Source organism: Cariama cristata, unplaced genomic scaffold (assembly GCF_000690535.1).
Source record: "Cariama cristata isolate BGI_N322 unplaced genomic scaffold, ASM69053v1 scaffold14592, whole genome shotgun sequence".
NCBI classification, from domain to species: domain Eukaryota; kingdom Metazoa; phylum Chordata; class Aves; order Cariamiformes; family Cariamidae; genus Cariama; species Cariama cristata.
In genome coordinates this window covers 5830-32944 of record NW_009604520.1, presented here as the reverse complement: position 1 = coordinate 32944, position 27115 = coordinate 5830, and the positions used below count along the sequence as shown (strand labels likewise).

Here is a 27115-nt window from a genome sequence, read left to right as displayed (position 1 = left end):
CTCTGTGCAGGTTGTGACAGAAGTAACGTTTCAGAGAAGATGCTGACAAATATGAACAATATGAAAGAGATTTAGGCAAGAAAAAAAAAAGTGTAAAAATACAAGTGCATCAGGTTATTGCAGTAAAAGCATAAAGGGCTTTGGGTATTAAGCTTAAAAATCCAGACACCCTAAGGAAATACAACAAAATTGAGTTAGTTGCAGGAATTAATTCATTTTTACTAACTCCTGCTATTAATCATTTAAATTATCTGAGATGGAAATTACAATTACAATAGTTACTTTTTAATGTATTTCAGAGTGCTCTCCCCTCCAGTAATTTGACCTAGTTTACCGGAGTCTTAATTCCACACTCTCATTTTGAACACTTTCTTCTTGTTACTAGGTTTGTCAAGTCTTCTAAATATTTTACTGTCTACTCCATTCCAGGGTCAAATGGGACAGGCATTATCTTCTGGCTAAAGAAAAGCTGTGTTGAAAACCAGTACTAGTCAAGTCCCTTAATAGAGGAGATACATCTGACCTGAAAAATCATTTGTATGCTCCAAAATTTACTCCCCCCTGCCTTCCCCAACAGCATCTGATAAAAGATTTTTTTACTGTAGAAATCCCTTATATCCTTAGACCATTTGAGTTACCAAACCCTACGGCTAGCCGCCTTTCTGTCCATATGTGCTGAAATCAGGGTGGGGTTTTTTCTGTTTTACACTTCTAGTAGTCTTCTGTAGTGAAGATGAACTTCACAACTAGGATTTGCTTTTCAGAAAACTATTTGCCTTTTGTGAAACTTCTGTGGAGTTTCTGCTGGAATTATTTGTTGGATAAGAATTTCATTGCGTTGCATAAATGATGCGTGTGCTCCAGGGGAAGCAGCAGATTCCAGAGGCAATGTGTATGGAGAAATCTTGCTCATTTCTAGGACAGATGTGCCTTAACTGAATTTTTGAATTAAACGCAAATCACGGGTAGTGCAGGGTGATAGTTTACCGGTGGCTTTTGAAATGTGTTTTTCTGAGAGAAGTGGAACGTGCTGCTTTGAGCAGCAGTCAGAGTATGAAGAGTTACTTCACATGTTTATCAATGAGCAAACCTGACAGGTCTTTAGATAGAAGCTGAAGAATTATGTTAGTGTTTATCCCTTTGGCTTGTGCTCTAATATATTTTGTTGCGGTCCTCTTCAAATGTGTGGAGTATTGTGGATCTGATAAAATCACTTGTAAGGAACTAGGCTCAACTTGCGGAAAGTTAAGATCTATATGGCTAGGATAGCAATTAACATTTCTACTTAGTGAATTTTGCAAGCAGTATTAATCTCTGGACTTCCTCCCCCCCTTCCCCAGCTCTCTTCTGAGTAAAAATTACAGGTATGTAATTTCTGCTTTTACAGGAAAAAAACAGTTTTCATGTACTGTATGGTGCCTGTATGTAAAGTATCACATCTTTGCATTGACTATGAAGAGACACAAATAGGATTTGTCTGTGATTGTATTTCTGGCTTTCAAAATACTCAGTAAAAATTCTTTAGAAAATAATTTCTACTCCATTCTTACTCCCTCATACTGTGCAAGGATAGACAGACCACTTCTACCCCAGTGATCATCCTAATTGTTATGGTTTCAAAACCAAACTTTTTTTACTTTTGAGAAGTTGTTAATTAAGTACTGCTTTTAAAGAAAAAAAAAAAGCTTAGAAAAGCTTAAAAATGTTTTCTGCCTTGGCATTACTGATTTTCTATGAATTTCATAAGATACTTTTCATTTGGACTTGTGCAGGTTACATGAAATTTAGATAAATGAAATGCCTAGCGCCGTACTTTTTGTTACAATTAATCAATCTCCTACCTTGTGGGCCAGCACAGTTTCCATGGCGTTTCAAAAATGCAATAGGTAGATTCTTAAAAAGCTTTAAAATATAAGTGTATGCTGTTAACTGGTCTCCTTTCCGTAATAATTTCCCCCTCAAATTGCACCAGTCAAGGCTACAGGATGTAAAATAAAGCAGAAGGCCGGTACAAAACTCTCCGAGCGCCGTATGCTCCCTGCTTCTTGTCCACGGTCGGTACCTACAGCACTTCTTGGGCTGTTTCCTATGCTTGACTCGTGTGACTGCACCTAGTGCCGCTTTCCCGTTTGTGTTGGTGGACTTCAGGCAGCGTTGGCTGGTGGGCTTCCCGTTACATTCAGAGTTGAGCAGACTTGGGTTTTCATGAGCAGGAGTTATTAAGCTTTCATTTGGAAATGAGTTGCTCCTCCTGTGAAGGCTCCAGGCTGTGACCTGTATCTTCAAGGCTGTTGTTTTCTTGCTGCGTCAGAAAGGGGGAAAGTTGTACCGCTCTTTTTTTTACATTTCTAGTTGATGAGACAACCCAAGTAAAATAAACGCAGACTTTGCAAGTACTGGAGTAGCTTCTGCTTGGTTCTCTTTTGGTTTTCTAGCCCAGAGCAGGAGGCTGTGGTGCCTGATGCTCCAGCATTGCTTGCCTGGCTTACACAGGGGCCTGGGCTGCTCGGATGATTTTAAAAAAAGAACAAAGCCAAACCCTTGAAGTCCATCATCACAACATAAGCTCTGAAAAATGTTGGTGTAAACTATTATTCAGTGCATTTAAAATAAGAGTGCATGTAAAGCCCACTGGGTTTGCTACCTGGATGTCCAGATTCATTGAATGTCTTTTCAGTGAAAAAAGCGAAGAGTTGATGGATGGTGGATGACCTTTGCAGCAAATCAAAATGGGGTGGGGAGTGAGGGGTGGATAGCGAATGACTGATAAGTAGCACTTAATGTAAGGAGCTTAAAAAAAGGAATAATCTGAGAGTGGCTGTTACTTGCAGGATTTCAGGATATCTCACTTGTGGCTCTACTGAAATCTCTATTGCAGCTCTTCTTTTTATATCCTTTGTCCTTTGAAATGCCTTGCTGTTAGGGTTGGGCTTTTATTTATTTATTTCGTCCTCTCGGCAGCTGCAGTGCTCAGACTAGTAGGCTGAGATGCTAACAATGCACTGCCTGCTGCCAAGAAAGGAGGTATTTGCATTCATTTTCACTTTCTTATTCTGAAAACAAAAAACAAATAAACCCCCCTACGGTCCCACCGAGTCCTGCCTGCCCTGAAATGTAAATGTGTGTGCCAATATGTGATTTAGAGTACTTACTGGGGGTGTGTTACGTACATCAGCTTACCAGGCAGGTGATAGAAGTGTCCGTATTCTGTATAACAAAACAGTCTTGCAGTAATCCAGAATAGCCATATTTACAAAACAAAACAGTAATAGGTTTCATAGCAATTATTTAACAGATTATAAGTCTGATACTTTACTCACATTAATTTTTTCTGAGTTTTCTCTTTTCTCAAAATTGCAAATTGTTCATGCTGATCATATCAGGAGCAGTCTGTGTACAAAAGAGGCAAATTGTTCTCATTTTTCACTCTTAAGTAATTTTGGCGATAATGCAAGAAGGAGGAATGAGAGACTTGTTTGAAGTTCCTACCAGTGCAGCCTTTGAGGTGCGGAGCTGGGTGGTGGGGTGACTCCCAGCTGGATTTGGAGAGTTCGGGGTGCGTGTGGGAGGCCGTGCCCTGCCGCTCACTCCCTCTCATTGGCAGCCTTATGAAAGGGAAACAAATGGGACCATAACCTTTCTGAATGTGGAGTTTCAGATTATGAAGGCAGCAGTTTAACTAAAACGATGTAGTTTTGTGGGGAGGAAAGCAGAGAAGCCCAGAGATTGAAATGCCGAGGTTTTTATTTTGTAACACATTGACTAAAACAGATCTCAAAAATAACCCTATTGCTGTGATGCTTGTTTTTGTGTGTCTGCTCAGTTTTTAATAAGCCTCTTTTTATGCAGTGTTCTGAATCATAATAATCCACTCTTTTTTTTTTTTCCAACACATTAAATGATCTACAGTGTGTTTCTTTTGTGGTGAAACCCTATTGCCTCAGCACAAAGAATGCACAGTGTACATGTGTCTTTAATTCAACGTGTTTTCCTCTTTCAGTACTGGAAATAGGACATTCTAGTCCTTCAGTCACCGCCACAGCAAAGCGATGTGTTTCTGAGAGCGCACGGGGTGTTAGGAAGGGCACGCCGTGCATCACTGACAGCTACGCGCTTTGGAGCTCCTGGACACACAAAGCCTGTTTGCTTTTTGCGAGCAGTGCTCGCAGCTAGGTGCGTCTTGAAGAAATGACACCGAAGGAAGCGGATTTCTGCAGTTTTGAACTGGCCCTCTTGTCTGTGCAGTTCGTGGTTGGTTTTTCTTTTCCTCCTGAAACAGCAATGTAAAGAATCAGAGGGCTACAGAAAAAAAAAATCTGGTGGTACTTGTTTAGAAATATCAAACATCCTCCGGTGTGGGATTTTTATCTTACTGTCTTTGTGGTATGGGAGGTAAAGACACTTGAAAGCCTACGACAGCGTAGCCTGTAGGAGCTTTACAAATTGATTCAGATGTTCCATTCAGAGGAGAGATTTGATACAGGGTAATGGAATCAAATGGCTTAAAATAATCTTTTATTGATTTTTATGGAGGGAAATCTATACCTGCAGAATCAAACTGAGGTTATGGCAAGATCTGCCTTTAAATTTTGCTTTGTTTCGTGCATGTGTGGCTTCAAAAGCGCTTTTTTTTTTTCTCTGTCTTGAATGGCTGCTTCTGCTTCCCTTTAAGTCTGCAGTCAAGAAACGCGTGCTGAAACATTAACAGCGTAAAAATGTTCTGTCCTATGTAATGTACTTGGTACACGTGCAGCGTTTTGAAAAGCTGTTGTTGATGAAGCTCTGCTGGACTGCCTTGGTTTGATTTGGCGTGGGGGCGGTGGCTGTCCCCTGCCCACGGAGCAGGTCCCCTTGGGGCGCAGCGGGGGACGCGCCTCATGTGATGCTGCTCCAGACTCATAAACAAACCATCACGTGGGCGCGCGGCCCTGCAGAGCCGTGTGCGGGCAGGGATAGACAGCGAGAGCATTATCCTTATTGGATTTCCCCTCCGAGCTGGTGCTGATTTGAATGTTTTGGAATGAGTGGTGAATGAAACAACACAAGGCGCTCCCCCCCGCCTTTTCCTGTGGTGTGTGTTTTTGTTTTTTTCTTTTCAGTCGTGGGGTTTAGGATGCACAAAGAGTCACTGAACCTGTAAGAAGCTTCTCTAAACACTGGTGCTGGCAATGCAGCCTGCTTTTCTTTCTTGAAAAAAATATGTAAGCATAAGCAAGCACTGTACGCTTACTGTCATGTGAGAGAATGTTTAGGTGCAGATAAAATAACACTTTGTTCTAGGCATATTTTTTTCCTATTTAACTAGTGGAGATTTTCTTAAAAATGGATTTCTCTGTTTGCTGGAGTATAGTTCCTGAGACCCAGCGTGTACCCAGCGGAAGCTGCAGCACCCTGGATGTGAGACGGTTCTTTGGACCAGTCTGCTAACCCTTGGTTGTGAATGGTTAGACTTCAAAAGCGTTTAGCTCTAAATGTAATTATAACTCAGTTTCTCTGTGTTGAGTCTTTTGATTTACAGTGTGCACATTATAAATGAGTAGGACACTGCCCATAAAACAATATATGCTACAGTATTTCGCTAAGAACATAACTTAGATCATGAGATCAGACTTAAGCTGAATACTACTTAGTTGTAATCTTCATCTCCAGATACTGGAGCTCAGCAATCCTTTAGTTTGTTGGATGTGTGTCAGCATTGCTGATTTATCAAGCTAACCCTGATCTAAACCAGCAGAAATGAGATGCACGCTTGCTTGAACTTTGTAGCTTCAGGTTATTGATAGGGCTGCCAGTAGACTGTATCGATGTTTGGGAAGTACCAAGTTCGTGACGATACTTTATTAACAGTTTGTGGGGAATAACTCATGAGAATGTATTTTTAGGGGTCCGGGGTAGGGAGGAGGCTTGAGGAGTGATTTCAGAGCTCAGGGAAGAGACTGCAGAGTGTACAAGCTCCTGAAGGGTAATTTAGGCAAACGGGGAGCAGGGGAAAAGCTGATGTACGGCAGAAGATGGTAGAGTGAACAGGGTGCAGTCCTCGCCTGTCCAGAGATGAGACAGTTGTGAGCAAAGCTATCGGCTGCCATGCAAGTGAGATGAAATCTGAGGGAATGAAGAGCTGGCCAAGGGACCTGTGGACTTGTAGAGCTTCTTTGAAGTTAGCTTGGCAGATTTCAAACTACGTTTAAGAAGATTTTGGTTTCTAGAGATGTCGCTATTAAGTTATTTGTGCGGAGCGTATTCTTTTTTGGTTATCCATTGCACCGAGACCCACAAACTGCTTTTAAAAATGTCTTTTCTCAGAGGTACTTAATGCTCAAGAACACATTGACCTGGTAATGTCATTCTCTAAATGATAATTTTTAAGCCAGATAGATTTGTTAATCTTAAAAAAGGCAGTTTGCAGAGATCTCCCTCGTTAAGATGCAGACAGTTTGGGCTGTGTCCCAAGCTGTGAGCTGTGGGCAGGTCACGTAGACTCCAGGTTCCTTATTTGTGCCGTGGGTGAAATCCTATCGCTTCCCCACTGGTGTGTGGAGATAAATCCGCCAGTGACCGCGGGGTACTTGAATGCTGTGGCTCTTGGTGGCTGTGATTGTCAGAGACTTTTGCATATCAAGACAAACAGCTGCTTCTGTTCCTAAATCTTTTACTGTAACCTTGAATATCTCGTCATTTTTTATTGTGTCCGTTTCCGCCCTGCTTTATAATGGGCATTGAAAACAACCACTCAGTTAGATTTCATGCTTTGTAAAGCATTTTGAGAACTGCTGATTAAAAAGTGCTGTGTAAATGTGAAGTATGTATTTTTCTGCTGCTAAACGTTCATGAAGTTTAATTTGTAGGAACCAAGGCCGAGAGTAGGAGCAAGCCCTTTAAAACCCGGGAAAAGGAAGCGGAAGGTTTGTCAAAGGAGCTCTTGGTTGAAAAGCACTTCCCAGGAAAAGTATAAATGGATTGAAAGTTTCCCTTGTGGGGAAGGCTGTGATGTGGGGAGGAGGGAGTAATTAGTCAGTTTGGAGATCCCTCTCTAGCAGTTAATCCTCCAGCACTGGCGTGCCCACCGGTGGATGCTGCATCCTTAGGGATGATCTTGGAGAAGCTGCTTTGTCATCACTTTAAGCCACGGTGCCTAGATAAAGTGCATCAAATGAATCTGAGAAATATTTAAGCTGAAATATGTATTAAAGGTAGTAACTAACCCAGCCCCCTTACTTTTTCCCCATGTCATTCCTAATTTATAAAAACAGACCACAGAGAACCGTTGAACTTTGTGCGATAATCTGTTGCTCTGTAATTTGCAATTTAAATGATGCTTCTCCGTATTTGACTGCAGGCAAAATCGACTATTCTGCTCCCATCCAATTTAATGCTTTTAGTTTTGGGTGTGTGTATGGGATATCCTAGATTACTAATTATTTTTTTCCTCTCCCTGTTTCTTGTTTCATAACCGTCAACAAGCACAATCTGCCTTTATTTGGTAGTTCCCTTTTTTTTCAGTGAAGGTTCTGTCTGCGAATTTGAATTTGTGTGATCTATTTATTTATTTTAATCAGTGTGATTTTGAAATGATGTGTTCAGGCTAGTGTTTGCATAATTACAGAAAACTTTAATGCATATGGAAGTTTAGGTTCGTATAACTTCAGAGAAGGCAGGGCCTTCCTTGTTTGGAACAAGGACAGATCCATTTGTAGTTTCATTTTGCAGAAGTAAACATTCAAAGAGAAATATCATTTCTAATGGTGGAATTGGAAAGCATTTCTCAAACTGAGTGTGGTCTGATGGCAATAGTGCCCTGTCCTGCTGCAGCGGGCCAAAACCAGCCACTGGACTCCTTTTACTGTCACCAGTATCTGGACCAGAGGTGATAGATAACTTTGTCACAACATTTCTCAACATCAGCATTAAATGTTTCTGGAGATGATACTGTATTCATAGCTCTAGCATAGCCAGAAATCCTTTTTCTTGGTCTGCTTTGTGTATTATAAATATGCATCTGCAGAACTTACTGAATGGCATGGCTGGCGTGTTCAGAATAAATCAGTAAAAGGAGAAGGATGCACTTCTGAATGGTAAAAAGAGAGTGTAGCATCATGAGGAGTTTGAAAATGGGAAGCATGATGATGCTTTCACCCATTTGACCTCTATAGCCAAAGATATCTGCAGTTATTGGCTCAAGGAGACCCGTAACTAGAAGAAAAGGTAATTACGATCTTGTTTACTGCAGTATTATTGAGAAATAAAGCTTAGAATTCATTAAACTTTCCATTTGTAGGTGTCTGTAGGTGTCCTATAAATCTAGTCATTTCTAGGGCAAACAAGGTTGTGAGAAGTCTTCGCAGTCTGTCTGAAGTCTGCACTTTCTGCATGAAGAAGCTATAAATACTTTCATTACTGAATTGTATAGTGCTTGTTTGTTTTGGGAACGTACATCTTCTCCTATACCTAATACTAACCTTCTGCAGAATAAATTAAGTGCTTATTAAAATTTTAACATTAAAAGTTAATTTTAAAAAACTCTAGAAAACGGTCAGTCAAATTAAAATGCTTTTGTGGAAGAACATCTGTGCTTTAATTACAGCAACATAAACCTTTTTTTTAATGGTGTAAATATGTGAAACCTGTGGGGTATTTTTTAATATAATTTCAAAAGATTATCCTAAGCTTTGCTGTATTTAGTTCTTCAAAGACCTTTTTTTAAATTTTCCTCACTGATTTTGATGGAAGAAAAAGTATTCCATATTTAAATACTTCCCTCAAAGTGAAGTGAAGTTTAGCGTCTTGGGATAAATTTAGATCGTTTTTCTTCTAGCTAAGTAGGAGGAGTTTTCAATAGCTTTTGAAAGTTTGTCTTGTGTTATGGATATGCAAAGTGATGGAAAACAATTACGCCAGTAGCATTACTGTTTAGATGGTGAGAAGTACAGATTATTTTTTTCTTTGAACATCTGACTCACCAGAGCTGGCTGTTAATCTTGACAGCTTTATTGCAAAGCAAAGAAAGCGGCTGAATAAACTGGGAAAAAAAATGCTGCACTACTGCCTACCTGCAGTGACGACTGTGACCCTGGGATTGAAGGGAAGGAGAGGCGGGTGTTTCCCTTTTGCCCCTCTGATGAGAACTGAATTTGCAAACGGTGCCACGTAGCGAGGCTGGGGCCTTTGCTGAGATGACTTCAGCCGCGGCGCATTGTTTCGGGTTGTTGTAATTGTTTGCAAAACACGTTCAGGGGCTCTCCCCGTGCTGGTACTTGTTCTGAGCATACGTAATGTGCAAACAAACCAGACACCGAGTGCCATGAGGGTTTAAAGTATTGTTTCTTTGTCGCCAGTACCTGTGTCTTCAGGTGCAGTGTGTTACTCGGCTCAGCAGTTGTTTTGACTGAACCAAAATACATCTTTGTTGACCTATGCTCTCTTTTCCTTTTGAAATCTCATTTTGCTTTAGAGGCTGATTTAGGTGATTTCTCTCTCTCTCTCAGCTAGGATATTCTAAGGACAAACTTATTTTGCTAGAGGAAAACTTTCTCTGCTCAGTTAAACAAATTTGACTGTGTTGGCCACGTGCTTTCTGGGTAGTGTTTTTTGATTAGTAGGTATGGAGGCGTAGTCATCTTAAGCATAGTGTAGATCTTGCCACGTTCTGTACGTGAAGCATGTAGATCCCCAGATTAAATTCTCCTGAACTTGAGTATGTCGAACTCCTGAGCATGGGGAGGGGGTTGTGGAAATAACCCGAGTTGTTACGTGGAGGCTAGAGTACAAGGCAATTGTATGGAATGAGAACAATGTTTTCCATGCTTCCTTTCCCCTTCAGTGCTTGGGCAGTAGTCTTTCTGCTTTCTCCTAATTCCTGGTATGATGCACCATTCAGTGCTCGTCTGTCTCTGGACTCTGCAAAGCCTCAAAGGAAGAGTTGTGGGTTTCTTGGTTTTTTGTGGGTTTTTTATAGCTCAAGTGCCATAATGAATCTAACTCCATGAGAGTTAGACCCCAATCCCAGCCACCACAACATATTTTGAATTTGAAAAAATCTGTCTGTGTCTCTTTCTCCCTCTGCTTTTTGCATAAATTTTTATATTGAACATGTATAGGATCTGCAGATTGGAAACAGTTTCTGTGCCCTGCAGGTGCCCGGCACATGTTAAAAATCCATCGATTACGAGGCACCTCAATCATGACAAAGACTTAGACTTCTCTCTGGGATTTAAGAACTAGTGAAGTGATTTTGCTTAAAAAAAATGAGACGTGGTTGTCTGATTCTTAGGCAGACCTTAGGACATTTGTACGGATTATGAGTGCCACCCAGCCTTCATTCATCTGAAATCCATCTTCTTCCTCATTTTGCTGCATTTAGGTGCCTGATACAGTCTCTTTCTCTCCCACCCATTTTAAGTCCATAGTGTGCCAGCATCACTGAACAACACAGTGTGGTCTTGGGGGGATTTTGGATAAAGTTTTAGGATTTTGTCTCCTTTTGATTTTGAGAGGCTGATGAATACTCTGTTGGACTTCATTGTAATGGCTTGGATTTGCCTGGTACTTCTGGTGTGTCTGTAGCGGAGGTGACTGATGGAGCTGCTCGGCTAAGCATCAAAGTGCTTTGGCTTGCAGGCGCTGCTAAAATGAATTGGGTAAGCGTGTAGCAATAGCAATATGGTGTGGGCTGTAAACGGGCCGGGGCTGTAGATGGTGTATCAGTAGCATCGATACACAGTGCAGTGCCAGTTAGGCATGTAATTGCACAGAAATGGCCTCTAATACCAGTTTCAAGAGGAGCTGCCAAAACCACAGCGCTTGAGGCCTCTCCCTCTGAGTTTGGCCAATGCTGGAACGAAACAGCCCCCAGCTTGTTCCTCCGGGACACAGGCCTGCCTTGTTAGGAAATCAGTGAAGTTTGGGAACCCACAATACCTCACATAGCTCTGTGTACAGTAACGGAGGGTGGAAATAGGGCCATAGGCATGAGCAACCAGACAAGTTATAAATATAGAATACTCGCTCAATTCCAGTTTCGTTAGTCATGGGAGGACAGTGAGAGTTTTATAAACTTATAAGGAATATACAAACAGTTCTGAATTTAAAATAACTCTGTATAGTTTTTTTAGTGTGTGAAAAGAATATTCTTTTTTGAGACCATCCATGTAAGTATCTGCTATACGCAGAGTGTAAGGATCTGTGTATTTATATGATCATGTGAATGTGACTTGAGATGACAAAAAAAGGTACTGGAGGAAAAAAAGTGTAGCTCAAACGTGCCAAACTCTAGCAGAAACAGAGTGGGAAGCAGCGTGCTTCCCACTTTGTGCCAGTATCAAAAACATGAATCTGCTCTATTTCTTTACTAAGTGCCATCTGATGCCGTCTCCAGCTTCAGAGCAGCCGGGCAATATCACTGAGCTGGCTTTCCTGCAGCATGGAGCCCCTGTCAGATCCAGTGATACAGCTCACCTTGACTGTCCTTCCTATAAATAAATAAATAAAACTGTCTGGTACTCCCTAATCTGATCGCAAATCCTTACTACAGGAAAGGATTTAGAAGGTCCGAAGCAATGTCATCATTTTTTCAGTTACACTAACAGGAGTTCCTCAAAAGCATGTGCATGTGTATAAGCAGAGACACCTCACTCATGCAAGTATTAACTGTGTATTTGACGGCGTAGCCAGCAGTGGTGACTGTGCTGTTTGTCCCACGAGTATGTTATGTGTGTTTGCAGTTTCTGGGGAATGGCGTAGTCGAGCATAGTTTTCCTGGTTAAGTTTATTTTATAAATGTATTGGAAGAACTGGAATAGTTCTCTGTCTTAATGGCGGATGCTTTTAAAGATAGCAGAATAAGTGCAGGCTGGACGACATAATGTCATCCTCCACTTAGATTAGAGGAAAACACTGAGCAAACCCGCATGCTGTTCCCATCAGTGCCCCTCACTGACCCAAGTAATTTTTTTCTGGTGTCTTCTAATTCAGGTGTTTCAGTCCTTTGCTTGGGTTGAGTGAGCTGTGGATACAGAGCTGCTCAACTTGCAGCAGTTCACTTGGGGCTTCCTTTGGGGTTGCGGCAATGTCCAGTGCCTCTGTGGATCAGGAGCATCCTTGCGCTTCTCAAAGCGGACTCTGGAACCCAGCTCAGCCTCTTATAGCTCAAACAGAGCTGTTTAGTAACCCACAAGCATGCAGGCAACTGTTGCAGCAGTTTTGTTCTTCGGAGATCAAACCATGTAGGATGGAGTTAAGAGTTCATGTCCAGACAGTTCAGGATGATTTACAGACTCTGAAAGCAATTTGCATCAAGTCTGAAAAGATACTCAGCATTTAGCATTTTCCATTTTCCCTTGGAAAAGCTTCCATCCCCAGTCGTAGTGTATAAGAAACTAATTTTAATAAAGATTTCAAGTTAATTGTATGCTTTCTGCTGTGCATGTTGCCTGGAAATTGGTTAAAATGCATGAAGAGATGGATTAATGCACAATCTTCCAGTTTGCTTTTGGGCCCTACAAACTCTGGCACCTTCTGTATTCCCTCTGTGTTTATAATAGAGGAAAGATTTAGAATGAGAAAATTACTCCGTGATTATTAAAACCAAGGAAAGAGCTCACCTTTTGTTTGTTACGGATCTCAAGAGCACAACCTTCTGTTGCTGTCAGATTTGCTTATGCTCTCTTGTATTTCTGGAAGTCGTGAAGGAAATACTTTGTTTAATCATTTTGAACATAATTGCCTTAATATTGTTTGAAGCAATGTTGATCTTAACAGGATGCCTTCACTTGAAATGTGCAAACATCGTAAGTGATGGCGTACTCCCAGACTTAGTAGTCCATAATTTAAAACAAATGCACCTAGGTGTCTCCAACTTCGCAGCCATCAGTATTCTTGCATTTTGTTTTGCCCTTCCATTGCAATTCTTCTCTTTTCTCAGGTTCCTAAACACCTCGATCTTAATACTGGTTTTGGTGGACTATCTCACTAGCAGGTGAACAGCTTGAAAAAAATTACTCTTTCAAAATTCAAAAAACAGTTTGAATATTCGTGCTCGTTCTGTTTCCTTGAGTTTTAATCTTTCTAATGATTAAAACTCAACAGGGTTTGCTATTTGTTGTTAACACAGGTATCCTAGTTGGAGATGAGCGAAAACTTTCTACTTTTGCCCTACTGTGTGTATTGTAAACATTAGTTTTACTGAACCTTCTTTTTTTTTTTTTTTTCTCATTTTTACTGTAATTAGCCTTTGACTGGAGCAGTGTTGATGTCTGCCTCTAAGACAAGCATTATGTTTCATTGCTTGTGCCAGAATGGGTAAGCCTTTTGATGGCCTTAATGCATAAACGCGAAGGGCATACCTGAAATGAAGCAGGAGTTGAATCCTTCTGAACCAGTGACGGGGTTTTTTTGCCCAAGGTTAAACTGCCGTTATCCTTCAGCATTAAGAGAACTACATAATTTAGGTCAGTGTGATAATGTTATCAAACTGTCTTCCTCCTTTAGAATAAATCTGGAATGTGAATAGTATTCTTCCTCCAGCTGGGGTTTTGCCAGGACATGACTGACCAGGACTCCTTGCTTGCAGTATATTAATTAAATCCTGTAAAGCTTATTGCCTTACACTTGCAGCATTTGGAAGACAGGCAGATTAAATCTAGCTTTAAGGAACAACAAGCTAACCCCCAATATATTGCTCGTAATCTGGAGCGAAAAGAAAAATAATTTGCTTCAGAGCTGTTCTGCAGCAGCCCTTTTCTTTCCTTATGTGTTGCTGAAGAGTTCAGGAACTTCAGTTGCCCCTTTAGGAATGTGAACACATTTGTGACCGTGAGTGGTGGGTGATTGCAGTGGACGGGGAGCAGCTTTCACTGCTGCGGGGTGACGCTTGCTTTCCTGATTTCACCCCCACCGGCATCGGCGTTACTGTTCTGACTTGCATCTTCCAGTGGGAAATTTCCCTTTTTCATAGAGGAAATGTTTCCAGAACAGTGTGGGACTGATGGTAAAACGTTCCCGATCAGTTTGTTTACCTAGTGTTGAAGGTAGAGTAAAACTGGCCTGGATACCTGATAGATGCTTGTGTATATGCCTCAGTTGGGTTTGTTTATGTACTGAATTCATACTGGTGTGGAAGGGACAAAATGGACTTGTTTTTTTCCTCTTTCTCTCGAGTGCCAGCTGCAATGATGCCAGTCTGGGTTGCGCTGGGCAACATAAACTGTTTTGAAAGAGAATGCAATTCCTGTTGCCTGGGTTTGTCAATAAGTCGTGTTTATTTGCACCTTCCTGGTTGTTAGTATTACGCACTTTGGAGCAAATGGAGTAACTGTACTATCTCTCTGGTCCTGTTGACTGTGGTCTAAAGTAGTTGTTTTCTTCACTCACATTTCCATTTGCTCTAATTTTGGTGTGATGTGAGTAGCTGTAACACCGCTGGAGCTTTTAGCAGGGTTGATTGCTTCACTTGCAGAAAACCTGAAGGGATGGGAGGTTTTACAGTGCCAAATAGCATCTCTAAGTCCTCTAAATAAAATGGATTTAGCACACATGTTGTTATGTATCACAGCTGGGAAGCCTGGAAGCTGTTTTGAGGTAATTTCTAGAGTAAAGAATGAATGATAGATGGCCAAAAGAGTTGGGGGGGCAAGTCATCAAACTCCACTGTATCCAACTGAAATATGCTTTGGGTTGTTTTTGTCGTCGTTTTTAATAGGCTACTCTATTCTTTTCAGCGGGGAAGGAGGGCTGTGAGTATGTTAACGCTGAGGCATTTGTGTCTTTGAGGGATTACAAACCATGCTGTGGGCCTCTGGCTCCTCGCGGCTATGCTGATGTGTGTGCTAGTCTGAAATGCTCAATGTACTAAAACTATTCTGAGGGAAAGGGAAAATATTAATGTTGAAGAAAAAAGATAGTAAAACCACAGCAATATGTTCTAGCAGAGTATTCATTTCATTGAAGGATGAACGGTTCCTCCCTGTTTCATAGACCTTACCACATCTGGTGGCATCGGAGAGTCTCTAGGTGCTGAGTGGTGCTGGGCTTTCTTCTCCTAACCTGTCTTCGTTCTGTTCTTCCACTTCTTTTGCTCTGGAATCATCTACAGGTGCTTCCATCTGAGCAGTTGGATCCAACTACTGCACAGCTGGCTATATGGCATTTAGCATGTTGCTGGTTTTCAACCATAAAATCCTGAGGAAGAGGACGCAAGAGTAGATTTCTTTATCAATCTTTCATATGATTAAAAATCGAGCAGTTAGTGGGCTGATGTCAGCTTGGGCAAATCCTTTGAGGTTACTTTGAGGTTCTGGATGCTTCGTCGCACCCTGCCCCTTCACTTAGGGGATATGGCATGCAGCGTCTGTGACAACCTGAAGTACCAAGGGGCAGGGGACCAAAAAGCTTTGTGTAGAAGCTGACCAGATGTAGTTAAACTTCAGCTGGATTTGTACAGTGGGAAGAAGATAATTCAAAGAAGAGCTTCAGAATAATTTCAAGAGCCTTGGAAAGGTCTGCCAGATAAAAATGGGCTGGTAACGACTAGGATGTAAACATGGGAATACATGTCTAGTGAAATGATCTTGAGTCAGACATAGCTTTCAGGCTGTAGAATTATTGCCCGCTTCTTGGTGTAAGTTTGTATAGACCTATCCAAATATTGTACTGGTGGGTGTGATTGTGTGCATACTAGAGGTTTAAAGAGGAAGGAGATGATCACTTTCAAGTCCTAGTATCAGTGCTGGGTTGAACTGAACCTTTGAGATCTGGCAGTTGATTTCAAAATCTGCCAAACTTTATGCCGTAACTATTAGAAAGTAGTTCAGTATGGTGGTTTTTTCCTTCAGGATTTTCACTGAATGTGAGAGAAACAGTTTTAGAGTGCTGGGAGAAAACAGCAAAGGCGAGAAAATACACCATTGTTAATATGTTGCTAATGCTAAAGTCATCTCCAAGGAACTGAAGACGCCACTTAGAGCAGTTGTATACCCCTATTTCTGTGATGGGAACACGTTACTGCATGTATTTAATGTGTGCATCTCCTTATTGCAGCCCTTATTCTGTAGTTATTTGATTCCAGCCCTGGCCATGAATCACTGCAACTGGATTTTCTGAGTAATGTCTCGCTATTCTCACAGTACACCAGGCAAAAGAAATCAAGTCTTGTATAGGCTGCTTGAGCATTTGAAGTCAGCCGTTTGAAAGACCATACCAAAGTTTAGGCCATTAAAATGCAATATTTTTAAAAGTCTGTCATGTAGAGGGATTAACATTCCAAAAATGACCATTTTTTTTCTTTGTGGATAAATTTAGACAGCTAATTTTTTCAATAGTTGGCTAGGAGAAAATGCTCCCTTCCTCCTGTGGTTTCTCAAAACTAGGCTCCCCCCTTCTCCCCCTTTTCTTTCTGAAACATTATTTTATGTGAAGTATGCCCTCAAAAAGTAGAAACTATAAAAAGGGAAGGATGGAGTGTCATTTTACAAGGAGAGAAAGAATCCTTAAAAAATATTTATCCCACACTTGGCAACCTTTTGCTTGCCCGCATGTGACTGGCACGGTGCCATCCTTGGCAGAGGCCAGTGCCTCAGCTTGCCAGAAGTCTTCCTCTCCTGGCTGCATTTTCACTCTCTGTGACTGATTGTTTATTCACCTGATTTTTCTGTTTCAGCGTTGCTGAAGTCATGGCGTCTTGGAGATAAGAACACTTTGTCTGTCCAAAACTGTACAATAGCCATGATGTCAACGCAGAGTGTCTGCAGCGAGCTTTAGCTTTGTGCACACTTCAAACAGCAGGGAGGTATTAGATGTCAGACAAACTTACTACCACCTCCTTAGCATGAGGCTGTCCAAAAAGGAATTGTCATAAATACAGAGAGATGATTTGTTTCTTGCTTTTTTTGGAGAGTTGTGTTTGAGGATTTCCCAACCTTGCTTTGTATTCACAATTTTGGTTTAGCATCTTGGGGATTTTAATTGAGAAGAATGAGTCTCCGAGTCAGATTCTCTTGGAGCTCCTCTTGTTTTGGGGATGTTTGCATTTAGAGTATCTGCTTTCTGTATGTCAGGTCTGAATCTGATTTACTAGGTCAGTGGGCATCTTGGAATGAAAAACTTTGCCTTTTTTGCAAGTGATAATAGTATCTTATTAGTATTTGGAAAATCTCCTGAATTTTGTTGACAAGGAAGACTTCTCATTTGAAGAAATTGGAGAGAAGCTGAAGCATGGATGGTCAAACTGCTGTTGTTAGTTTTGCTCCGGTAAATTTGATTTGTGGCTACTGGTACTCTTGTAATGTCCTTCTCTGAAGATCTGATGATTATTCAGTACTTTCACTCCCTAAATGTAAATACACACTCTGGTCTAGTGAAGCCTCCATCATCTCTGTATTAGAAGCTGCATAAGAGTCTGCCCTTCTCCAGGTCTTGTTTTGACTTCCTTCTTCCATGGCTGCCCTCCAAGGTCTCTGCAATTTTCCATTATCTTGGTAGCTTCACATGGTGACAATTAAGCATTTTTTGCACTTGTGCTTGTCAGCAAGGATTTGTTCAGGGGCTTGGGGTTTTTTTTTCTATACAACCATCAGCCTTCATGATCCAAGGCACTGTTGTACCTGGGTGATAAAATTCTATCCCCAAACGTCAGCCCACTATTTACTTATGTTTGTCTCTCTTACGTTCTTGCAGACTAAAGTCAACAAGTTAATGAGCGTATTTCAGGGCTTGCCTTTTTTTTTTTACAGAAGTATTTTGGAACCTGCATTCTAAATGTTTTGGCACAAATCTAGCAGCTCCAGTAGCACAGTTTGGGAGGGCAGAGGGGAGGATAGATGGGACTGGATTGTAAGGCCAGCCAGTGTTGTTAAGTAAGGTTTTTATAACAGGGATATCTGAGGGAATTGGCATGCAAGGCAGATAAGAGTTTTTGTTGTTTGTGTGTGTGTAGGATATATTACAAAAGTTCTTGTTCTGCCTCTTCAAAGAAACAGGATACCCGTATTGTCTCCAGGCTGAAAACTATGCCAACGTTAGCAAGAACGAGGAAAAAATAGGACTGAGAGAAAAGCAAGGTTGCTGAGCTTTTAAAAAATTATCTTCAGAAAGTTTTCAAGAGTTCTCATTAAAATGGTTGCGATTAAAAATATTACTGTAGTTTTGAAAACCCGTTTCACTGATTGCCTTTTTCATATGAACTCGTGTGTCCTTCTGTGCTTCAATTTATATTTCTGTAGACGAGAGTCAGCAGATTTACCAGGAGATGCAGGGATTCCTATTTATATAGCAGGCTGTTTATGAATGGCAGAGACATTAAGGGAATAGAAAAGTCTTTCCCAAGAATGAAATAAACTCAGTCTTTTCCTACTACATTTATCTCAATGTAGCAGCATTTGTTTTTTAGCAAATTGTCTAGATGAAAACAAAAAAAATCAGTGAACTTTGTGGAGGCATGGGGTACATGTGTGTTATTTTTCTTAGTAGGGCTTTGAACTGGAAATGTAGCTACCACACTAAAACTGAATTCTGGCACCCACTCAGAACAGCAGTCTGTCTGCTAGCAAGACCCACTGATTTTTTGTGTGTGTGTTTTGTGGTGTTGGTTTTTTTTAATCCCTTAGTAGTTGCAAATGCAAGTAGTACTGTATACCTTAAGGTGAGAGGCAATTTGTGCTGCTTTACTAAAGTGGCATCTGGGCACGGGCAGACTTTATTCCTTTTACACTGGTGTAGGTTACCATCAAAAAAATATAGAGACCTGCATGCTTGTTTATTTCTGTGTAAGGGTTTGGTGTGTATGGTTTTTTTTCCTTTTCAAGAAAAAAACCCACAACTCCAGCATCTTTACGCAATGCATTATTTAGCAGTGATTTCCTCTGCATTCCCGCTCTCAGTAGTCTTACAAGTAACTGACTCTGCAAAAAAATTTCTTAATTTGGCCTGCGTGTGATATTTGCACTACCCGGGCAGGCATCGGCCATCCTCGTGCTTTCACCTCCTTATTCTCATAGTCTCCCATCTCCACCCTCCTTCTACTTTTCTGCCTGGGTTTGCTCTGAAGAAAAGAGTATACAGGTATGGAGCAGTAGTAACGGCATTGCTGTTGGGTTGTAACAGCAGTGTGTGCGAGGAAAGGACTGCAGAGTTAAGTAATATTTGTTTTCTAACTGGAAAAGACAAGTGAGCTCTTGGGCAACTTCAGTAGTACCTTTTCACGCAGTAAACCCACTGCCTTCAGTTCAGTGTATCCAGGCTATCTTTAACACAAACTTCTTGTGTTAGTGGTTCGTGGCTCCGTACATACAGGTAATGGCACTATCAGATATTGTAAGCAGCTCTGATGATGATACTTCATAGCTACCTGCTAATATAGGAGAGAGACCGCTAAGACTGTCAGGTTACTTGGGGAGTACCTGCAGGTGGAATTTCCTCCACAAGACCTTTCTTGACCTTAATTGTGTAAGGAGAACCCAGTTTCATACCCCGGTGCTTAAACTTGCAAGGTTGGCAGTTAGGGCTTAAAAAAAACCCAGTGAATAAAATTCAACAAGATCAGTATAGAACCCTTTTGATAAGAAATGCAAAGTTCTCTGATGGCTGTTTTACACGTGGACACTACCTCAAAGCTGGCAGAAAATGGCTTCTTATAATCAAAACTTGATGTAGGATGTCTAGATCCTGATGCAGAGTTATGAACAGGTTTTTTCTTTTTTCTTTTCTTTTAAAAAAAAATCCTTGCTTAATAGCACTGTCATGCTTTTAGTCCTGTGTTGTGATTGTGGTGCTCTGCTCAGTAGCAATGTAAAAACATACTGGAAAGCCTAGACTTCGTTATGGGAAGAGGAGGGAGTCAGGATTTTAGGGCACTTTAATCCTGCATTAAAACAACACTGTAGTTGCAAACTGAAAGATAAATTGGAATGCAGAATTTATGTGGAACTGTTACGGTTTCATAAAAGTTGTCTTTCTCTATAGGCTGGGCTCTGCTGCTTCCATGTTCATTTTGGGATATTACCTTCTTTGCTGGTTATATGCTTTTTGCTCAAGTCGTTCAGTTTAAATGTCTTGTGGTGCTTTGCTGGGATCTCACTATAGTTGCGCTACTGAAATTTTGTTTTATGCTGTTGTTATTGATACTGTGCTTTAGCTAAGTTAGAAAGTGGAAACCAGTTACTTAATGCAAACCAGATTTCCTATCTGTGTTTGTTTACAGAGCCTCTGGCACACAACTCGCATGGCTAAAAGGCCATACAACGCTGTAATCAAAATGTTGTTGTTACATAAATATAACACTGCCACTTCTTTTGATGTAACAGTGGTGAGCTTGTCTGCTGATGTTTCGGTCTTTGTTCGTGTCTTCCAAGCTGAAAGGTTTTCACGTAAAACAAATTAATAAATTTGCACCCCCTTTTTCTCTCCCTTTCATATTTCGTTCTCTGAACTCAGAATTTGGGGATAAGGCAGAATTCTGTTACGCTCTTCAGGGGAAAATAGTAGCTCCATGATTCCACAGTATTTGATGTGTACCATCTGTACTTTATTAAATCTCATTTTGCATACATAAGCAACGTTGGGATGCCACACTGGGGTCAGTCTAACCATGTGTGCTACGGTATCGCAGTGCTTTATTGTACAAGTGTAATTAAGTTGTTTAAAGGAAGCTTGTTTTCTTGCCAGTAAAAGACCAATTTGAAGTACAACTAGGAAAGACAAGAAATGCCTAGAAAGACAATAAGTCAGCGCTCAAAAAAAAAAAATTAACCATAATACTTGGGCTATGGAATAGGTTCCAGTACTTGCCTGTTTCCATTATCCTTATGTTGGTCTTGCTTTCAGCAGTTTTCCGCATTATTTAATTGGTTCATGTTATAAATTTGATCTGAGAAAAAGATATTTTCAGGGAAGTAAAACTGAGAAAAACAGAATTTAATTTGTCAGTCTTACAGGAGTTGATTCTTTTGCAGAGGTGCTCTAGAGCACAGGGAATGAAAGCATAGAGTTGTACGGATCAGGGTTTTTCCTTTGATGCCGTTCACTTCGTTTAATAGCTGTTGTTCATGTGACCTTGTGTTCTGTCTTGCAGTGTGCCCCAGCTCATGTGGCAAGCGAGCCTGTACAGACCAAAATGAGTGTTGCCATCCCGAATGCTTGGGGAGCTGCACGGCTCCTGACAACAACACCGCGTGCGTGGCCTGCCGCAATTACTACTACGAAGGAGTCTGCATGCCCACTTGCCCTCCCAACACCTACAAGTTTGAGGGCTGGCGCTGCGTCACTAAAGAGTTTTGCTCCAAAGTCCCTGCCACCGAAACAAGTGAATATGAGAGGTTTGTGATTCACAACGATGAGTGCATGGCAGAATGCCCCTCTGGATTCATACGCAACGGAACCCAAAGGTAATGCAGCTTCTGGAAAGTTCATCGGAGTTGTCATGTTCGGGTTTTTCCATCCGTTGTTCTGTGGCAGCTTGTGATGCAAATTACGTTAGCTAGAAGTGAGAACATACAATGGGAAATTGCATGACTTGCTAGTAAAGTCTTGCTTAGATGAATTCACCCCTGAAAGGTCTGATTGTTTGTGGTCCTGTGCATTGTCAGTTGCCACTGATTCTTCTGAAGGACTTGAGGAGATCAGTACAATGCAGAACCAGGTCTTCAAGTAGGCAGTAACAAATGAAAGTGAAAGCCCCAGAACACAAGGTTGGAGGATGGCCGATGACCATTATCACACAGAACAAACTGTAGGAGTTATCTTCCTTCTCATATTATTTGTTTTATGTCTGCTTGTATTTTAGACACGTATATTCTATAGTGTATTTAATTTTATTTCCTTTTTTTCACTGTTTCCAGAAGATAACAATGGTGTTTTAGAAGGGAGCAATCATGTAGATGGTGACAAAAATAATGCAGCAGCAGACAATATTATACGGAGTAGTTTCTTCCAAGAATGTCACTCACCTGCTCTTATTTAATTCTAACAGTTGGAGTGATGCATGCTTATAATTTTCTTATTTTGCCAGTGATCTATGCAAGCAGCCTTAGCTGCCTGCTGATCCTTGGAAGTTGTGGACTTTGAGTAAAGGACAGTCAGTGTACTGAAATCCGTAGAAATTCAGTACTATGCTAAGAAGATGTCTTTGTAGGCCTGTTGGGTTTTTTTGGAAGGGTGGTTGTGATGATACCTGCACCAGGTGTCATCCATCCATTCAATCAAATGCTAAGGCAGTCTCCGGTTGGCATTTGGATGTAAGCAACTTAACACTGCTTTTGCTCAAATCCAGATATTCACCTGAGAAATGTTTCTTTTGTTATCTGCTTGAGCTTGTAGTACCAGCTGTTTGAACAGCTTACACCGAAGTGCACGGCCATCCTATCTTATCTCAGTGTTGTGCTCTGCTGCAAAGATTGAAAGGAGCTGTAATTCAAGGCTAGCGAATGTTTTGTTCCCCAGAGGTGGTGTTAACAAATAGTTGCAAATGGAAAGAATTTCCAGCATTCTTTGTACATTCAGTTGAGTGCCTCTTGCTTGTGTTTGCAGCTTTTAGTGGTTAGTGGCGTGTTACAGTGCAGAATTTTGAAATAGGAGCTTACTAGTAAGAAAAGGAAGCTTCTTTCTTGTATTATTTATGCATGAAAAACTGTTTTTACTAATGTACATGTTTTTTAAACCTCAGAGGACAGTGGGTTCAGCTTCTCTTAAAGAGAATGAACAGTTAAGTCCATGTTCATCTGTATTGTCATCAGAAGCTTTTATCTTTGGAGCTGGGTTTGGTTTTTTTCATTTTTCCCCTCAAGCGATAAGGTAGAGTAAGTAATAATGAAATACAAAGGGAAGTGCTAGAATAAATTGAAAAATAAAAATGACCTTGAATCGGGAAAGACGTTTACCAGGAGGAATGATCAGAGGGCATGTTTTGTGCACACTTGAAGTGTTCAAATTTGAAATGAGTATGCAGACAGTTTAACATGAAGCCTTTAAAAAGCTGCTGTAGCCAAAGGCTAGGCTGGCCTGAGTTCTTTTTCCTTGAGTTTGGCCATTAAAAAATGCTGATGAATGCTTGTGAGTATAAGAAGCAGGAGAAGCGAGCCTGCACTTCAGTGTTTCCTCCCAGTTTCTGGCAATCTGGTTTCTCCGAGTTCGAGGCTGTCTCTGTTTGGTGTTTTATAGTCACTGATGGACCTGTTCTTTTTCTGTCTGTATAATCTATTTTGAACCTGCTTAGACTTCTGGCCTATCTCTCCCAATTTTTTTTTCCTGCTGCAAATTAGTTTTGTTTTGTATCAAGATGCATCCTTCTGTTAGTTTAAACTTGTTGCTTTAATACCTCTTAAGCTGTAAGAAATAGTGACTAATTCACTGCTCCCTTTCTCCACATCACTCATGACTGGATGCTTCTACAGTTGTCTTTCCTGAGTTAAAAAGGCCAGGAGCATGGAATTCCCTAGTGTTGAGCTTTAAATGTTGGTTTAAGAGCATGGAGACAGGCAACTTTATAAGAAGTTGAACAGTATTTTCCTATCTCCAGTTCCTGGCTGGCCTCTTTTTGGAGGTTGGGCCTGGATTAGCACGAAACTTCACAGCACTCAGAGACTGCCTGCGTAAATGAGAAGGGTGGTCTTTCTTGGGTATCATTAAGTTAGAATAAGTGCACAAATGGAAGGGCACTGAGTTTTACCTGAAGTGCCTTTGACTTTGGAAGGACCACAGAGCCTTTCAGAAGCTGGCAGACAGTGGGTATGGATCCATTCATTCACTCTGGTGTTGCTGTAAACAGGAGGTGCGATGCTCCGGCCTCTGTGGAGTCCAGTGGGCAAGCATCCGAAGTTACCTACAGCCCTCTGCGGAAGTATGGTAACTTTCATTCTAGCCTGAAGGACTTGTCTAAGCTTTAGAGGGAAATGTCTTTCAAAATTTAACTCGGAGCAGTCCGTAGTCTGAGTTGTGTATCGTTACTTATTTTCAGTCCCCCTTTCTTTCCTAACAGCATGTTCTGCAGTCCTTGTGAGGGGCCTTGCCCCAAAATTTGTGAGGATGGGAAAACGAAGACCATTGACTCTGTCACGTCAGCACAAATGTTGCAGGGATGCACAATTCTCAAGGGAAATCTGCTGATTAACATCCGTCGTGGAAGTAAGTGATTGCCCTCTCTTTATGAACCTCTGATAAGGCTGCTTTTAATATTTTTGCTTTTGTCTGTCAGCGTAATGATAAGAACATTAAAAACTCAGCAAACTGTTTGCTTTCCAGTCCCATAGTAGCGCTCCTGTTTGGTTTGGCTCACTGTAGCACTATTCTCCAACATGCGGATGGAACAGGTATCCAGCTACCAAGTTACAAGGCAGGGAAAGCTGGTATTTTTGTTAGCTTTTTTTGGCAGGACAGGGAACTGGGATTAGGCAGTGAGATGAGCAGTAGTCCCAAAGGAATAATAAAGGCCCGAAAAGGTGGAAAAGTCAAAAATCCTTGCATCTGGGTAGGTAAATAACTTGTCTGCAAGTAAGACATGGCACTGCCAGACTGCATATCCTCACTTTTCAAGGCACGGTGTGGTGTCTTGCTAAAACATGGAATCCAGAGTGCTGAGAGCTCATATAAAGCCCAGCGCTGTGTTTCTGGATGGTCATCATTAGTGAGCTGGCTACCTTTGTCGCATGTCTTGAACAAGCTCTGGATTAAATTTGTCAGAGCAGTGATTCATCAGCCAGGGAAGTGCTGACAGTTGATGAGCTCTTAAAAGCGGAGTAAAAATTACCGTTAGTTTTTATTGGAAATGAATCTCACTGTGGAAGATCCCTTTTGGTTTCATGAATACGGTTGAAAGATTGAGATACATTTGATTCCCTTCTTCCTTTTTTTTTTCTGAATGAAAACTTCAGGGTTTAGAAACAGCAGCATGTGGATTATTTCACTCATGGTCCCACTCTTACAGGTACAGTCTTCCCTTATGGGAGATGTTCTAGTTACCTGGGGCAAGTGTGGGGTGGGTTTGGGTTTTTTTTAAGTATTATCTTAGAGTGCTGAAGATCATCTGCTTCCACCCAGCTTATTTGGTGTGGGAACCAACCATTGGTATTTGGTAATTGGGCTTCCCAGTCATCTCTGAGGACTTTGGTTTGTTTATGGCAGCAAACACACCCGGTAGCAGCTTCTCCCATCCTGAGTGCTTATAAACTTTCCCTCATAACTGCAGTGTAACTTCTCAGGATAATGACACCAGGCGATGGGCATGGGCTCAGGATTGCTGGAGGTAAGGACTACAAAGCTTGAGCCTTGTGAAGGATGGGGTGTTGCAAACCTAGGCAGGGACAGTACAGTTCCTAGGGCAGGGGCAGTACTGAAGATTTGAGCTTGCTCTGCAGTTGTTTTAATAATTTATTATAGAAAAATCACTTTTAGCAGGCTATATAGAACATGCTCTATGGCATGAGGACATCCTTACAGTTTTATCTTTGCCGTTTCATCAAGAGTTCTCATTTTTGTAGCCAGAGCTTTTTAGGTCACTGAAAGCAATGCTTTATGGCCCAGAAAAGACCAATAGTGTACCTCCACCTCTTCATCTTCAGTCTCATTCTCTGTTTTCCAATGGAGCTTTCCGCCTGAGCTTTGCTCTCTAGCCGAAGAGCAATTCCAGTCTCATGGATGTGTACATCTACACAAGGGTCTTTTCATCCCTGCCAGAATGCTGGCTCAACATTTGGTGCTGGCTTCAGAGTGCAGTGTCCATGGAAAAAGCAGGTATACCAGTATGGAAAAGCAAGACTGGTTTTCCACTGTTGCTCTGTGGCTTTATTTTGCCCTTCAACCATCTGTCCACACAGGCAACTATTACTGGGGGAGGAATACCAGTATGTCTCATTTTCAAAAGCAACAAGTACAAACATTTGCTTTTACTGAGCTAATACTGTATTAAGCAGAATAGCAGTTAAAGCTATGAATTTTGCAATAACAAAATTACATTTTTCTTGCTATAGATAACATCGCCTCAGAACTGGAGAATTTTATGGGTCTGATTGAGACAGTAACAGGGTATGTGAAGATTCGTCATTCCCATGCGTTAGTCTCCCTGTCTTTCTTGAAGAACCTGCGGTATATTCTGGGAGAGGAACAGGTGGATGGGTAAGTGTTCAGATATTAGTAGATGCAATTTCACTTTAATAGAAAGCTGCAGAAAATAAGTCTCCTAATAAATAGTCACGTACCATTTACAGAATGTTCTCTTCCGCTAATACGCAGTGTTTTTCTTCTAATGAGCACCGTTGCACAGTCATCGCTCATTTGGATTACTATCCAAATCAGCATATTAAATTGAGTATATTAAAATTGAGTAAATTAAAATACTGGTAACTTTGCTGTTGCTTTTCACTTTACATTTTTCTAGAGAGAGTCCTTACATTGACAAACTGAGTGTGTCTTCAATTTGCGCTGTTTGAGAAAAGCACGTCTTCAGAAACAATTGGATTTCCTTGCAGTTCTTTACTGTTGGCTTTAAGCAGCGTTTTACAGAGAATGTCAGCTGAAAGGAAACCTGAACTTTACTAAACAAGGAGTGCAACTGGAAGTGACCCAACTAGTGTGAAGTAGATTGCAAGTTGCAATTGTTTGCAACTCCTTGAAATGCTGACATTAAATGAATTATCTATTGAACAGGAAAAAGACTGGTCAGGAGAAGTGAAGTTGATTCTTTGAAATGTTTGCTGTGGGTTATATCACTTCTATAATTACACAATGTGGGATACTTTTTCCTGTATACAACTCCCATTTTCCTATGATGGTAAGAGATAGTCGAGACAAAAGTTTTCATCTCTGCAGAACTTGCAAGTGCTGAGGTGTGGTACTGGTCCTTCAGCAAACTGCCTTGCTATTTCTCTTCCTGAATCAAGTAACCATCCCAAGTTTAAACCAGTGTTCTCTGGGAGAAGTAAGTCTCCCTCAGTAATGACAGAACTATTAAATGAAGAATTTTAGGAAATCATGTAAGAGAAGGTGGTGGGAGGGTCATGGGAAAGGTGGCTTGTGTCTGATTTCTCTGCCCCAACAGGATAAAGTTACAGCATGAGGGATTCTTCACAACCTCCCTCTTTCTCCCAGGCTAGTCTTTGGTCAGCCTTAAATTCTTGAAATTCCACCATGTGACAGAGCGAGT

At 41.1% G+C, this 27115-nt stretch overlaps 1 protein-coding gene across 1 annotated transcript; it reads left to right on the top strand.

Annotated features, from left to right (window-relative positions):
* Positions 1–21055: 21055 nt before the first annotated feature.
* On the top strand, positions 21056–26088 carry LOC104158098 (insulin-like growth factor 1 receptor; the record flags this gene model as incomplete). The annotated part of the gene is made up of 3 exons (XM_009695663.1): positions 21056–21368; positions 23957–24102; positions 25944–26088. Coding segments are annotated over 3 exons (604 nt in total), but the record flags the coding sequence as incomplete, so codon positions are not given.
* Between the last annotated feature and the right edge of the window lie 1027 nt (positions 26089–27115).